We start from the raw sequence: 16,785 nt of genomic DNA on the forward strand, positions 1-16,785 counted from the left end.
ACAGGATAAACAAGGGTGAAGAGGGAATGGGGGGCCCGAGGGCAGCAAGGCCAACTCACGATCAGTAGGTTAAAGTTGTAGTGGCGGCGGCGTTCAGGAGTGTCCAGGCAGCATGTGGCGTCCAGGTAGCATATGGCGGAGAAGTGTAATCGGTGGAAAAGCGCAAGTAAATGATGGGTCAATTGCGGGGCGAACCAGCTCTCTCACGGCGCTCCAGCCAGGACAGGACAGCTCGAGGATCCTCAAAAAACTGAGCCTTGCCATCACACACAACACGGAGTCGTGCAGGGAAGAGCATCGCATATGGTAGGTGATGTATACGGAGCTGTCGTTTTGCTTCTGTAAAGCGCGCCCTCCTCTTCTGGACCTCCGATGAGAAATCTGGGTACACAGCAACCGTTACGTTGCCTAGAGGGATGTTCCCTTTCTCCCGGGTAAGGCGGAGGACGGCATCGCGGTCGCGGTAGTTAAGAAGTTTCGCTATGAAGGTCCTCGGGGGTGCTCCCTCAGGGGGAGGTTTTGCAGCTAGCCGGTGAGCGCGCTCCACGACGAATGTGGAGGAGAAGGCCTCCCTACCGAATGTTTGGACAAGTAGATTCTCCAGGTAAGTGGGGGGGTCCGTTCCCTCAGAGCGTTCTGGAAGCCCCACGAAGCGCAGATTACACCTGCGAAGGCGGTTCTCCATATCATCCTGCTTGGAGAGCACCGCTTGGAGCTGATGTTGCAGGCCTTCCACTGTAACCTGGAGCGGGTGCAGGCCATCTTCCACGTGGTCAAGCCTGCGCTCCGTCTCCGACACGCGGTCCCGCAATTTGTGCATATCGTGTCGGATATGGGATATGTCCACCTTGATCTCCTCAATCCTGGTCGTGAGGGACGTTTGGCAGGCTGCGATGGCCTCAAGGACCCGGGCGGTATCGCCAGAAGGACGGGCCTCACTTTCCACCGGTATGGCGGCGCCATCTTCCTCCCCCTGGTCTCGATCTCCATGGCGGCTCTTGTCCAGTTTAGCGAGGGCACCGGACTTCTTGGGGGGTGACATGTTGCAGTCGAATAGCAGAGGCATAGGAGGGTAAGCCAGATGCCGATTTAAGGGATATTTCCCCCAGGATGGATATAGATAGGATCGGTCACAAGCGGAGCTCTCACCCAGCACGTCCTACTCCATGCAGCTCCAGACCACGCCCCCCAAGATGCCCTAAAGGGACATGTTTAAATAAAAAAATTTTTTTTTTTTTTATTATTTTTTTTTTTACTGACTTGGGGGAGGGGGGCGGCGCCCAGGCGCCCCCTATGGACGGGCCGCCACTGCATACCAATATATTATGGTAGCATTGGGATGCTGCATTGATCTTGGATATCCTCCTTCTAGGGACAGCTGAAGGCTATAGATATTAGTAGAGTATAGTAGATCAGGTTTCGGGGCTCATTGTAGGGCGTGAATTGGCTTTGTCACATTGCAATGCCATATTTGATGTTAAACTGGATGAGATCAGAAACAAACATTCTTTCTTTCACTCTCTTCTCATTCTCATCAAAGAAGCCATCTGAAAAAGACATTCCTCGAGAAAATACAGGTTTTCAGTCCATAAAGAAAAACAGGAAGATATTGGTTTGAAATGAGAACCTATTAAGTTGAATATCGAAGAAAATAACACTTTTATCATCTTACCTTGCACAGGGAGTAGTAATATACAAATAATATCCAAGGCCTTGTGCGTGACTGAGGATACTATTGTATGTGCAAAGGAAACATTATGCTATTATAAAAGAAACAGAAAAATATACTAATATGTCACGACCACAGTAAGTAAAAAAGTCTGCAAACTGTTAAAAGTGCAACAGGGCATACTATAAAATGTATAAGTCGCACGTAAGAGTAAATCAAAGATACACATTTTTGCAAACAATAATATGTATCAACTCTACAGCATGAAAATGTGTCTGTGCCTGCCCCTCCATTACTTGTGCTGGGGGACCGCTCGCCTTACACGCGGTACCTGTTTCGTAAAGGGAGCAGAGCCATTTCTTCTGACCTACCTATGAGATGCTGAGCAGGAGGGGTGACTACACAGAAGTGCAACGTATTTATTAGGCCTCATTCACATGAGCGTATTACAATATACAGTGCATCTGGAAAGTATTCGCAGCGCTTCACTTTTTCCACATTTTGTTATGTTAGCTAGGGCCGAAACAACTAATGAACTAACTAATGAAATGAATAGATTACAATTTTCATAATCAATTAATCGGCCAGTAACATAATGGGGTTAAAAAAACGAAAATTGGCCCTTTATAGTACAAAAAAGCAAATCACTACTGTAAGGGCCCTTTCACACGGGCGGATCAGTAATGATCCGCTCCGTGTGTCCGCAAAAGCTCAGCGGGGATCCTCCGTAAAATCCCCGCTCAGCTGACAGGGCGGTCCCCGCACACTGTGCAGGGACCGCCCTGTGTTTCCTCCGCTCTCCCCTATGGGGGATCGGATGAACACGGACCGTATGTCCTTCCCCGTGACGATGGTTTGCAAGAAGGATGGATCCTGGTCACACATGGTAATGAAATCTCCAGAGGTTTCCATCCCTTTTGCTTTTTTGATCGTCTGTCAGCTTGTGCGTCACGACTGTCTCTGAGTGGTCTCTGAACATCTCCGAGTGTTTCCAAGTGTCTCCGGCAGCCCCGCACCTCTGGCAACATGCGGTACTGAGTAGACAAGCAGTGGCTGTGAAACAGAGTTTCCATTATTTCCTATGGGGAAACTCCCTTTGATATACAAGTGCTTTGGATTACAAGCATTCTTCTGGAACGAGTTATGCTCGTAATCCAAGCTATTACTGTATTAATATTTGCATGGCAATAACTTCACCACTGATTCCTGGGAGGCACTGATATCATCAGGGCTTTCATGATGAACGAAGCTTGGTGTCCTTGATACCCACAGTGCGGAGCAGCTGAAGGCCACATGTCCCAACACCCTGGCTTCTTCTTGTGTCACTGGGACAGGAAGTAAGGGGAAATCTCCCCAGCATGTGCACACACAGCAATGAAAACCTGACGGAAAGCTTAAAGGGGTTGTAAAGACAAAAAATGTTTCCTCTTAAATTAAAGTCTGAAAGATGCTGATAAAGTAAAAAGTAATGTTTTGCATTATAACTAGTTTGATACCTGTTGAAATCGAGCCGTTTTATTCACCTCCGTCACTCCTGAATCATTATTCTCACTGACTTCCTGGTTTGCGGTGCACATTCATTCTTGCTACATCACGGCCTAATGGGAACTACAGTTCCCATTAGGCTGAGCCTCCATGCCTGTGAGGGATAAGAGAGCATCTTCACGCAGGGCTGTAGTCATAGGGAGGGGGTGAGCACATTCTGCTTTCCACCATGCAAAACGGCTCAGATGCTGGTGGAAAGCAAGAAGAGGAGTAACGGGAAATGGCATTTTCAAACTTGGATTACTGTATTTTGGAGGTCAAAAGGAAAAACGAGGTTAGTGATATTTAAATGCTCTAGCTTACAGCAATCAATTGATCTAATAAAAAACGAACCTTTAGTGTTCCTTTAACCTCTCCCTGCTTTTATCCAAAATGTAAGTAAAAGTTCAGGATGGAAATCTACTTAACCACATAACCCCCAGACCATATTGCTGGTCAAAGACCAGAGCACTTACAAAATAGGGGGTATTTTTATGGCATTTTTATTAAACATTTTTTTTTTTACTAGTAATGGCGGCGATCAGCGGGTTTTTTTTTTCCAGTACTGCGACATTGTGGCGGACACTTGTGACACATTTTTGGGACCATTGGCATTTTTATAGCGATCAGTGCTATAAAAATGCATTGGATTACTATAAAAATGCCACTGGCAGTGAAGGGGTTAACACTAGGGGCGGGGAAGGGGTTAAGTATGTTTCCTGGGTGTGTTCTAACTGTAGGGGGGGGTAGCCTCACTAGGGGAAATGACTGATCGCTGTTCATACATTGTATGAGCAGAAGATCAGCATTTCCCTCCCTGACAGGACCGGGAGCTGTGTGTTTACACACACAGCTCCCGGTCCCCGCTCTGTAACGAGCGATCACGTGTGCCCGGTGGCGATCGCGGCTGCTGGGCACGTGAGCGGGGGGGCCCATGCGCCCCTAGTGGCCTGCGCGAGAGCCGACGTATAGCTACGGGCTCTCGCACAGGGGAGCCGAGAGGCGGCTGGTCGGCAAGTTAAAGATCATCTTTGAAGATCTAGCTCTTCAAAGTAAACAACAACATGATTTACTCGACAAAATGGGAAAATAAGACCTGTTCAGTTGAGTGGTGTGATCCGATTCCTGTAGCTCTCTTTCATTTGCTTTCATTAGTGACAAAGCTCCGACTGGCTTCTGTTGGAGTTTTCCCCAGGATTCATGTAACTCGTAACGCTGGCTTTATCAACTTTAACTTCTAATCAGATGAAGTCTCCGGCTGCTCGCGGGCCCAGCTCACTTCATCAGCTTTGATGTACCTGCTCCCTTACTTCTGAAGGAGAAGACCGAGTGGTCGCTCTTTAAAGAAGCCTTACGAAATGATTCTGTTCATTAAAACGTTTCTCTGCCTGTACAAGTGTGCGGTCTTTGACTCCACACCATCCTCTCCTCTTTTTCTTTTTTCCTCTTTAACCAGCAGTTTCAGTTGGGAAGATTTGATTTTACATAGCTTTTAAAGGAGAGCTCCCAAAGGACCCTGAAGGCATGCACACCTTTTTTTTCCCCTCTTTAAACTCCTCTGCTTTGACTTATACTGGCCAGAGATTGTCAGTATTCTAACCGGTACAATGAAGATTGGAGTACATTACCATCATTTCTGCTCAGTGGCTTCATGGGTAGAACATACAGAGACCCTACAGTCCTTTCCACATCAAGTTTGTATGTCCTGCCCTTACAATACCAAAAGCTCCTGTGCTACCACAATAAAATGTGAAACAAGGCTAAAAAAAAGTATAAATATATATAATGTAAATAACTCAGATTGCGAGTAACACTGTTTACGAGCATTGGCGACATCTCAAATTGTGGTACTGCGATTGTCGTGCGATAAACCATGCTGCAATCGGCAGCGCTAGACCCATGTCACCCAAAAATTGTTCAGGAGCTACTTTTGACCGACATGCGTCTCGCGATGCGGGTTGCCGCGATTGCAGCGCGTTTTATTGTGCGACAAACGCGGCAGACCCGCACCGCAATTTGCGGCGTCATTCAATTGAATTTTTACATTTCTTCTTCATTTTAGGCCTGAGGATTACTTCAAACCCCCAAGATATTTTTTTGAAAGCAAACACCCTAAAGCAGGGGTGTCAAGTTCAATTTAATCGTGGGCCGTATCAGCATGATGGGACCAGTTGTATTTGTAAGATTAGATGTCCAGCGCATCCCCTCCCCTTACATTAGATGTCAAGAGTCCCCCACTCTCCCTTACATCACAGTGCACCCTAAGACGGCTGCTTAAGCGGCCTTATGGTAGCGTCGGTCCTGAGTACAGTGAGTGAGCTTGGCCGTGCTAGGAAAGGAAATATGTTAGTCATGGTCACCAGGTAAAACATTTTTTTTATTAGTATAGAAATGGGCGTGAAGTAGCATCATTGCTGGCAAAGACATGCACCATAGACATGCACTATAGACGTGCACCGTAGACACCGTAGACGTGCACCGTAGACACCATAGACGTGCACCGTAGACACCATAGACGTGCACCGTAGACACCATAGACGTGCACCGTAGACACCATAGACGTGCACCGTAGACACCATAGACGTGCACCGTAGACACCATAGACGTGCACCGTACACACCATAGACGTGCACCGTAGACACCATAGACGTGCACCGTAGACACCATAGACGTGCACCGTAGACACCATAGACGTGCACCGTAGACACCATAGACGTGCACCGTAGACACCATAGACGTGCACCGTAGACACCATAGACGTGCACCGTAGACAAACACAGCCAAAGGAAAAGATAAGACAAAGTCTCTGCAGTATAGCATATACAGAAGGAGTGTTAACATAGAAAATTGCCAAAATACCAAAAGATTCACTTTTAATCACCAGGTGCAATCACTCTCTAAACAGTTTGTTCCTCCTGATATATTATCTTTCTTTCTTACCTAACCAGTGATAATATGTTTTTATAATGTATATTTTTTTGTTTAGTGTCTTCATGGAATTATCGAACAAATGGAATCCATGGCTCCCCTCCAGTGGCAGTAGGAGCAGAAAATTCCGATCTAGCTGGAACAAACGAAGGTCAGATCCCCCTCCTAATGATTAAATATTAAAAGACCATGGTCACAGTTTATGGAGATGATTACTAAAAAGATCTTCCTTCACATGGAGGACACAGTTACTTTTTCAGTTTTTACCCCAGGAACAATTTTAGCTTTATCTGAGCCTATCAGGCCCTAATAAGTAACAATGTTATCAATTCTGAAAGCACCTTGTGATGCCTTCAACTTTTTTTTTTTTTGTGGAGCACGTGGACAAGCCTGTATATGGGGCATGAACTTGCTCATATCTACTTTAATATCTGCCCTCTTCTGGTGCAAAAGTCTCACCACCTTCATTCAACAAAATGCTACAGCCTATACTGGTCTCTGAAATTGGACTGTTTGTTGAATAACAAACATTTAAGGCAGCGGTTCTCAACCCGGGGGTCGTTTGGCAATTTGCCGGGGGTCGCGAATGCTAGTCCAAACTGTAACGCTGGCCGAGACGGACCCGAAATTACTGTTTACGCCTGAGTCTGTCCGTCTCGGCCAGCAAGACCTCACTTCCGGGAGAGGAGAACCGTGCGGAAGTGACGTTCCGTCGCCGCCATCATGGTACTCTCGTCCGCAATAAGGCTGCAGTTAGAAGTCAGCAAGCGGAGTTAACCGGAAGTGGCGCCACCGCCATCTTGGTACACTCGTCCGCAGCAAGGCTACAGTTAGAAGTCGGCAAGCGGACATCTTTTTACACCCACCAAAGTCTTGCAGTTTACACGTATTTTTACCAGTAAACTGAGCTTATATACTATATAAGCTTTATATAGTATATAAGCTCAGTTTAGATGGTAAAAATACATGTAAAATACAAGACTTTGGTGGGTGTAAAAAGATGTCCGCTTGCCGACTTCTAACTGTAGCCTTGCTGCGGACGAGTGTACCAAGATGGCGGCAATGTCACTTCCGGTTAATATAATAGACGGGTTGCTGATGCTGACGGAACACCTGAGGTAACCTGAGGTACTTTGGCAAGCCAGGCACTAAGTACCGGTAATTAAGGCATTTTTGTACTGTTTGTCACAGCAGTGTAATTAATACATCGATTTTGATTAAATAAGTCTGACATGACTGTGAAAAATATAATTGTGGTACAATATATATCATTTATATATAAATGTCCCAGTTGGTTCCTCAAAAGTGGTTATTCCGTGTCAGTGCTAGATACATGTTTGGGTGCTATACACTTTGAATATCTAGCACTGACACGGAATAACCACTTTTGAGGAACCAACTGGGACGTTCATATATAAATGAAATGTCTTGTTACATAATAATTTTTTTCTTGCATATCCACGTCATGTTGGACTTAAAGCGGAGTTCCGCCATTTTTTTTTTCTTTTTTTTAAGTCCAACATGACGTGGCTATGCAAGAAAATAATTAATATGGAACAAGACATATCATTTATATATGAACGTCCCAGATGGTTCCTCAAAAGTGGTTATTCCGTGTCAGTGCTAGATACATGCTTGGGTGCGATACACTTTGTAAATAATTTTACTGTTGGGGGTCCCCACAACTTGGGAAATGTCATCAAGGGGTCACGGCACTAGAAAGGTTGAGAACCACTGATTTAAGGGGACAGGCTTTGCATAGGCCTAGGCAAAACTTGATAGAGTGTGCACCACATTCTTAGGATTCAAGGGAGGTACTTTAAAACACCAAGGTGCCTACACCTTAGCAGTTGTTGGCTCTAGTGTTGCACCAATATCGGTATTGGTGCTGATACTAAGCATTTGAATGAATACCTCTGTTACCTAAAACCTTTTCGTGGTGTGATTTGAGCTCATACAAAATGAATGGACTCAAATCGCACTGCAAAGAATTGCATGTGATTTGAACAGGAATGAGGTGCGATTCCTATCCCAATCACATGCGTTTTCATTTTGACTTGATATACAAGCGATGTCTTGATATACGAGTAGCATCATGTCACAAGTGAGTATAAAAAAGAAAAGAGGCGACCCAAGAAATCGTATCGGTGTGAACCAGGCCTGGCAAATATGGGACAAAACACTACTGTACTTTGTCCCATAGGGGACAGAACTGAAAAACATTCTGATAGCTCTAACCCTAGTTTTGAGGTCCTGTCTACCCACTCCCCTCCTACCACAATTGATCCGATAACCACTATTAAAGTGTTACTAAACCCACAACTGTAAAATCAGTCTGTATATACAGTAAAGCATGCTTGTTATACTCACTGTGGAGCCTAAGGGGGTTAATCCTCTGCATTGTGTAAAAAGGCTGTTTTGATCCTGTCTTGTCTGATCCTCTCCTTCTTCCACTGTCCCCAATATATTTCCTGATGATACAGAGTCAGGGGACAGGCTGCTCAGTTTGGTGTGTATTGCTAGAGGGTTTTTTTTTCTTGGGAGGGTGCATGTGATCAGCACAGAGCAAATCAGCACTGTCCAGACAGAGGGTCAGGGGTCCTGCATCCTGATAGGACAATCGGTGCAGAATGAAAACTCCTCCTACAAGCTGTAACCAGACACTCATAGAAGTCACAAGACTGCTGATGAGAAAGGGTATTTATCAGTTTTTTTTTACAAAAATAAGTGCATTTCCTTGTTCTGTGTACTGTGGGAGACAAGATATAGTGAATGCAGGGTCCTGGGTTTAGTAACACTTTAAAGGGGTTGTAAAGGCAGAAGTTTTTTTATCTTAATGTATTCTATGCATTAAGGTAAAATTAAAAAGGGGGGATAGGGTTGGGAGTTTGAATGAGGCATATGAAAGACACTACCACAGGCCTCCATCCCTGTAAATGTATAAAAAAGGGGGGAGAGTTGGGACTTTGAATGAGAGGCGTTTTTAGCAGTATGCGATTAAATTTTATATATATATATATATATATATATATATATATATAGAATATAATTTTTTTTTCCATAATGGCCAGGCTCAAAGTTGCCAACCAAAAAAGCACTGAACCAAATTGATCTGTCTAACTGTATGTAATTAAAAACAGAGGTTTAGTTGCATGTATTTGCAAATACCCGTTTAAGCTGCAGGCCAAACGTCAAGGCACTCTGTGTACTGCAGTCCTAGCTATGATTTTTAAAGCCTCCTAATAAGGAGCACAGGCGTGCTAATCAATAGATAGGGGGCAGGTGGTAACCTAAACCTGCCCCTACCTATAGTTGGTCTGGCAAAAAAGAGCACTAGAATAACAAAAGAAATGCAGGAGTGGAACCAAAACATGCCTACCAAACCAAAATACCACCAGACTAAGTGCGGACCACATCAATTTGGGTCAGCTAGTCAAAAAATGACAATGCATAAGTTAACTGTTGGTGGTAGATCAGTGGAAGCACTCTATTCCACTCCTGAAAACGCATCTCCATCCCTCTCCATCTTTTGTTATTCCAGTGCTTTTTTTTTTGCCAGACTATAGGTAGGGGCAGTACCGCATTTGGCCAGAGGTGTGCTTGGTTCCTAAGTGACTCCAAACGTTTCTAAATGTCTCCGGCACCCCTGCACCTCTGGCCACATGCGGTACTGCATAGACCAGCAGTGGAACAGATTATTGAAGTTTCCATTATTTCCTATGGGGAAATTTGCTTTGGATTACAAGCATGCTTCTGGAGCGAATTATGCTCACAATCCAAGGTATTACTCTATTTCTTCTTTCAGTAAGAAATGATGAGAAAAGTAAAGCAGTTTTGCCATCGTTCAGGGGTAGGATTAGGGAATGTTTCTACTTGTTTAGTTTCTGACTCCATTTTACTGCGTGATCCCGGAGATCAGGCGCTCGGTCTGTGTCAGGAAAGAAATTCCTCAGGCCTTATACGGTGCATGACCTTATTTGCTGCTTTGGGAGTTGGCGCTTCTTCACTGCTATAGCCTATGTCTCCCTCTTGCCTTCGTGTTCTCTGTTTTTTCTTTTTATTTGCCTATTTCACCGTACAATAAAACCCTCTGAGGTGTAGGATTGCTATTTCTGCAGATGAAGTCCAGGCTTAAATCACTGTTACTGCAGAAAACCTTTTTTTTATTGTAAGCCACCGATCTGTTCTAGAGGAAAATTTCATACCTCGCAACTGTCCTTGTTTTGCTGAGACACTTCTAGCTTTTGCTTCTCTAGAATGATGGCCCTTAAAAAGAAAATAATGGGTGTTGTTGCTATCCTAAATAGGGATGAGTTTTGTTGGTTGGGACTTATTATTAAAGGGTATGAGCATGCATGTTTTTTTGGCTGTCAGGAGGGGATATCAAATGTTGCCTAAATCTGGCCCCTATTTAATGCGAATTGGCAGCTGTTAAAAAAAAAAAAAAGGCAATTTTATGTGATGCACATTTTCATAATGACATGACACATACACTATATTTTCAAAAGTATCAGGACGCCTGCCTTACACGCACATGAACTTTAATGGCATCCCAATCTTAGGCCCCATTCACACCTAGGCGTTTTTACGCCTGAAGCGCACTGCTCACAAACGCCAAAGGGGAGAATTAACATTATTCCCTATGGTGACTGTTCACACCGGAACGCATGAACGCCCAAACGCCTGTCGCACGAAGCTCAAACAAGTCCCGGACCTTTTTTTGTCGCACGAATCGTGCGACAGCGGCGTTTGAGCGTTTTTTTTTCCCCATAGAAAGTAATGGGAAACGCGCGTATTGAGCGTATCGCGCGACAACGGGCGTTTGCTATGGGCGTTTCGTCGCTTTAATCAATAGAACTTGTCGCCCATGCAGAAGATTAAAAAAAATCTACCAACATAGCAACAAGTGATGAAAAGATGATAATTTTTCCTATTGGCTAAAATAAGAAACGCCGAAGTACAAAAACGTCGCACGACGCTGTATGCAAACGCGCAAATAAGCATGAATACGCGCGAAAAAAAACGCCCGAAAAAACGACCAAACGCCCTACGCTCAGGTGTGAATGCAGCCTAAGTCTGTAGGGTTCAATATTGGGTTGGCCCACCCTTTGCAGCTATAACAGCTTCAACTGTTCTGGGAAGGCTGTCTACAAGGTTTAGGAGTGTGTCTATGGGAATGTTTGACCATAAGCACATTTGTAAGGTCAGGTACTGATGTTGGAAGAGAAGACCTGGGTTGTAGTCTCCACTCGAATTCATCCCAAAGGTGTTGTATCGGGTTGAGGTCAGTACAATCAAGTTTCTCCACCCCAAACTTGCTCTTCCATGTCTTTATGGACGTTGCTTTGTGCACTGGTTCAAATCGTTTGGAGGAGGGGGGATTATGGTGTGGGGTTGTTTTTCAGGGGTTGGGCTTGGCCCCTTAGTTCCAGTGAAAGGAACGCTTAAGGCGTCGGCATACCAAGACATTTTGTACAGTTTCATGCTACCAACTTTGCGCAAACAGTTTGGGGATGGTCCCTTCCTGTTTCAACATTACTGAGCACCAGTGCACAAAGCAAAGTCCATAAAGACATGGATGAGCGAGTTTGGGGTGGAGGAACTTGACTGGCCTGCACAGAGTCCTGACCTCAACCCAATAGAACATCTTTGGGGTGAATTAGACAGGAGTCTGCGAGCCAGGCCTTCTCGTCCAACACCATTGCCTGACCTCACAGATGTGCTTCTAGAAGAATGGTCAAACACACATAGACACACTCCTAAACCTGATGGACAGCCTTCCCAGAAGAGTTGAAGCTGTTATAGCTGCAAAGGGTGGGTCAACTCAATATTAAACCCTACAGACTAAGACCGGAATGCCATTCAATTTCATGTAAAGGCAGGCGTCCCAATACTTTTGATGATATAGGGTATATACCATTTTACTGCTCTAATAACCAGCGTCCACTCTACAGAAAATAACACAAACCCCGAATATTACTGTGTATTTTGAGCTAAAGGTGCAAACTACAAATCTTTAATGAAAACTTTTAGTGTACAGTATTTGCATATTTTAAGTGTGCATAAATGTTTTAGGTGTTACAAGTTGTTGTTGCAGGGTCTCCTTTAAAGTGATATTAAAGCCTCCTTTTTCAAACAAATAAATAAAATAAATAATAATAAATTATAATAACAACATTTTTTAATACCTACAGTGGAGTCTTCACACCTCTGTTAAAATGTCAGGTTTCTGTGATGTAAAAGAAAAAAATGAGACAAAGATAAATAATTTCAAAACTTTTTCCACCTTAATTGTGACCTGTAAACTGTAGAACTCAATTGAAAAACAAACTGAAATATTTTAGAAGCGGGGAAGTAAAAAAAAAACGAAAATCTTGTGGTTGTATAAGTGTGCACACCCTCTTATAACTGGGGATGTGTTCAGAATTAAGCAATCACATTCAAACTCATGATAAATAGGAGTCAGTACACACCTGCCTCTGAATAACCCTAAATAAAGTTTAGCTGTTGTCGTAGGTCTTTCCTGACATTTTTTAGTCTCATCCTACAGCAAAAGCCATGGTCTGCAGAGAGCTTCCAAAGCATCAGAGGGATCTCATTGTTAAAAGGTATCATTCAGGAGAAGGGTACAAAAGAATTTCCAAGGCATTAGGTATACCATGGAACACAGTGAAGACAGTCATCGTCAAGTGGAGAAAATATGGCACAACCGTGACATTACCAAGAACTGGACATCCCTCCAAAATTCATGAAAAGAAAACTGGTCAGGGAGCCTGCCAAGAGGCCTACAGCAACGTGAAAGGTGCTGCAGGAATATCTGGCAAGTACTGGCTGCGTGGTACATGTGACAACAATCTCCCGTATTCATCATATGTCTGGGCTGTGGAGTAGAGTGGCGAGACAGAAGCCCTTTCTTACGAACAAAAACATCCAAGCCCAGCTAAATTTTGCAAAAACACATCTGAAGTCTCCCAAATGAATTTGGGAAAATGTGTTCTGGTCCAAGGAAACCAAGGTTGAACTTTTTGGCCATAATTCCAGATAGATGATAGAAGAAACTGCACATCACCAAAAGAACATCATACCCACCGTGAAGCATGGTGGTGGCAGCATCATGCTTTGGAGCTGTTTTTTCTTCAGCTGAAACAGGGGTCTTATGCAACCATATTATTATTTTATTTTTACTTCCCTCCACCTAAACGATTTCAGTTTGTTCAACTGAGTTTATAGGTCACATTAAAGGTGGAAAAAGTTCTGAAATGTCATTATCTTTGTCTCATTTTTTTACATCACAGGAACCTGACATTTTAACAGGGGTGTGTATACTTTTTATATCCACTGTACCTGTTCTGTGTAATGGTGTTGCACAGAGCAGCCACGATTCTCCTCTTCTCGGGTCCCCCGCCATCGCTTATGGCTCCTCCCCCCTCAGTATCTCCATAGAAAGCCACTATGGTGATACTCATATAAGCTCTTTGTCTGCATCTGTTGGCACAGACAATGGGGTTCGGTACCACCCCCCGCTTCTTCATCATAGGATTTGATTGATAGCAATGGGAGCCAATGTCTCCTGCTCCTATCAATATGCCCAGCAAGGAAGAGAGAGCTGGGAGAGCTGCTGCTCTCATGCACAGCACTTAATGGAGATCAGGCTCAGGTAAGTATAGGGGGTGGGGGATCATCTGCAACAGAAGGTTTTTTTTTTACCATAATGCAAACAATTAAAGCGGGGGTTCACCCTACATTTTTTTTTCTCCCTAGCATGCCATCAAGCATACTAGCGCGAGCTAGAGTATGCCTTTATTTTATTTTTTGGCCCCGTACTCACAGTTTAATGCCGTAGTGAAGTTTCAGACTCCCTCGGGGAGTAGGCGTTCCTATCAAGAGGGGAACATGATTGACGGCCAGCTATGGCGCGTCACGCTTCTCCGGAAATAGCCGAAATAGGACTTGGCTCTTCACGGCGCCTGCGCCTAGTCTGTGCGCAGGCGCCGTATAGCGCCGTGAAGAGCCGAGACCTACTCCGGCTGTTTTCGGGAATCGTGACGCCCCATAGCCGGCCGTCAATCATCTTCCCTCTCCATAGGAACGCCCATTCCCTGCGGGGAGTCTGAAACTTCACTATGGAATTAAACTGTGAGTACAGCGCCAAAAAATAAATAAAGGCATACTGTAGCTCACGCTAGTATGCTGTATTTTATGGTAGAATGTTGTTATTTAGGGTGAACCACCGCTTTAAGATAAAAATCTTAAAGTGTTACTGAAGTTTCCTTTTTTTTTAATTAAAATAACAAACATGCTATACCTGCTCTGTGCAATGCTATTGGTCCCTATGAGACTTTCGTGAAATGGTGTGTCCATTCCCTCCAATCTGGTCTCGGATTACACTCCGCTCTCTGCTGTATGCAGAGCAGTGTGTGATATTCCCACCCCCTGCCTTCTGGAGCTGAAAAATAGCCTTTGATCTGTGTACTTTAAATGACTGTAGCTGATTAAGGGCCACAGATAAACCGGTGCAACTTTTGTAGGAAGATTTGTTTCATCTGTGTATCATCCGAGGCTAGTCACTTCACTTGGTATATGTGTAAGAGTTTATAAGCACCTTAAGAACAGATTTGATGAGGCCCACAGTCTTCATAATGAAATTTTCTATCTGTCCGTGAACAATAGTCATCTGTGCACAGCTTGGTACCTTCTTTTTAGACTTGTTCAGTAAATTGAAACGTACACAGCTCAATGCCTTGCTTTGATCATACTTTGTTTACTACATACTCTTCTTTCTTCTGATTTCCAGGTTTCACCATTGACCTGAAGGCTGAATCTTTAGATCTGTGTGAGCCTGAGCCTGAAATACAGAAATTGACCAACGAAGAGGCCAATACATCCTCATTCTACCCCACTTCTGCCCCTGTTCTGGATAAATATATCCTAGAGAATGGGAAGGTAAATAGCAGATTAAATGTATTATTTCTCTTGCATGTTATTTTAACTTCCAACATAGCCTATTTCCTGTCTTATTGCCTTCTTCTAGATACCACTATTGCTTTAAAAGTTTGATATCTGCTTTTTTTAGACATACCCTTTTAATAAATATGACCCCTCCCCAAGGCATATTAAAAACATTTTAGTAGGACAGATATTTCATATTTGAAGTTCGTGTTTAATCAATTATCCAAGAGATTTTATTCCCGATTAATGATAAAGTCTTGCTCTTATTCATTCAGGTCCATCTGGGAAGTGGCGTGTGGGTGAATGAGGAAAAATGGCACCAGTTACAAGCCACACAGGGAGACTCCAAGTACACCAAGAACTTGGCGGTTATGATTTGGGGAACTGATGTCCTGAAGAACCGAAGTGTCACTGGCGTGGCGACAAAGAAAAAAAAGGACGCAAGTCCTAAACCTCCCCTCTCACCCCACAAACTGAGCATTATCAGAGGTGCGCTGTGCAGATTCCTTTACCATGCCTGTACTGCAATGGATGCACCTACATAGTGCTACTGATAATGATTATACCCATACCAGAAGTCTCACGAATGAGGCCCATTCTAAATTCTGACATGTCTAAAAACAAATATCAGTGTTGAATAGCAGCCACTCCAAGTGTCATTTTTCCAGTGCAGGCAAGAGCACAAGAATTTCAGACAAATGCCATGCTTGAGGGCCATGTCGATCATTGTAGAATGACGTAATGTTGTCTTGCTGGTCATATAAGGCTCTGTGTAGGGGAATTGCAGTGGGACTTCTAAAGTCACTGTTCATTGAACTGTGTTAATACAAATGGGAGTTGCTGGGTCTGTTGGGGTTTAGACACTATTTAAACCAAAAGGTGGCCAGCTCACTCTAGTGGAGGGATAGGCAACTTTTTAGAGGTTGAGATCTGTTCCTGGCACCACTACCCCCCAAACACACACACACACTAGTGCCCTCTGCTCTCCCACTCCCCTCAGTAGTATCTGCTGCCCCCCACACAGTAGTGTTCTGTGCCCTCCTCCCCAAAGCAGTGTCCTCTGCCCCCCTCCCCCCCCACAGTATTGTTATCTGTCCTCTTTACATCATCCCCTGTCACAGGGGTAGCACTCTCCTACCTTACAGTTAGTGTACAGCAGAGCAGGAGGCAGCACAGTACTGAATGTAGGACGGGAGCTGCCGGAGCTAACTTTTCATTTTAACAAGCTGGTGATTGGTTGCTAGGACTGCCCTGTGTCACCTGCAGGGTATCTTGAAAGGTTAACAGAGGCAGCTCCTGCCCTCTGTCCTGTACTGTGCTGCCTCCTGCTCTCTTCTTTGCAGTGAAGATGAGTGCGACAGAGGCTAAGGGTAAGATTCAGCAAAGCAGGGACATGTTTGCGATCTGCCGACCCCGCTCTAGTGGCTAAGTTATATTCCTTCTTGGTATAGAACTCAGTTTCCCAGGTGTGTAAGGGCTTTGTTGATGGCATCACTTGGAGAGGATTCAATATTCATTGATAGGTACGGATGACCTACTTCTTACTTACAGTTGGCCAGCTCCAAGCAGGTAGTCATTTTTTCAACTTTTTCTGTGGGGATAGTCTTTCTGGTCAGTTTAGCAGATGTAAAGCACAAGCACCAAATCCACTATGGAACCCAACATTTACAGTTGTGCTCATAAGTTTTCATGCCCTGGCAGAATTTATGATTTCT

The 16,785-nt window shown here is 44.2% G+C and overlaps 2 protein-coding genes across 2 annotated transcripts in view; both read left to right on the forward strand.

The window, feature by feature from the left end:
• The window catches only part of AGBL4 (AGBL carboxypeptidase 4), a 2,019,815-nt gene that overhangs the window by 1,322,617 nt on the left and 680,413 nt on the right, over positions 1 to 16,785 (forward strand). The window lies entirely within an intron of this gene.
• The window catches only part of BEND5 (BEN domain containing 5), a 78,448-nt gene that overhangs the window by 53,864 nt on the left and 7,799 nt on the right, over positions 1 to 16,785 (forward strand). The window contains exons 4-6 of the mRNA XM_040360524.1: positions 6,180 to 6,272; positions 14,916 to 15,064; positions 15,346 to 15,559. Coding sequence (XP_040216458.1) covers positions 6,180 to 6,272; positions 14,916 to 15,064; positions 15,346 to 15,559 — 456 coding nt within the window. The remainder of the gene's footprint in view (positions 1 to 6,179; positions 6,273 to 14,915; positions 15,065 to 15,345; positions 15,560 to 16,785) is intronic.

The sequence above is a fragment of the Rana temporaria genome, chromosome 7, assembly GCF_905171775.1.
Source record: "Rana temporaria chromosome 7, aRanTem1.1, whole genome shotgun sequence".
NCBI classification, from domain to species: Eukaryota; Metazoa; Chordata; class Amphibia; order Anura; family Ranidae; genus Rana; species Rana temporaria.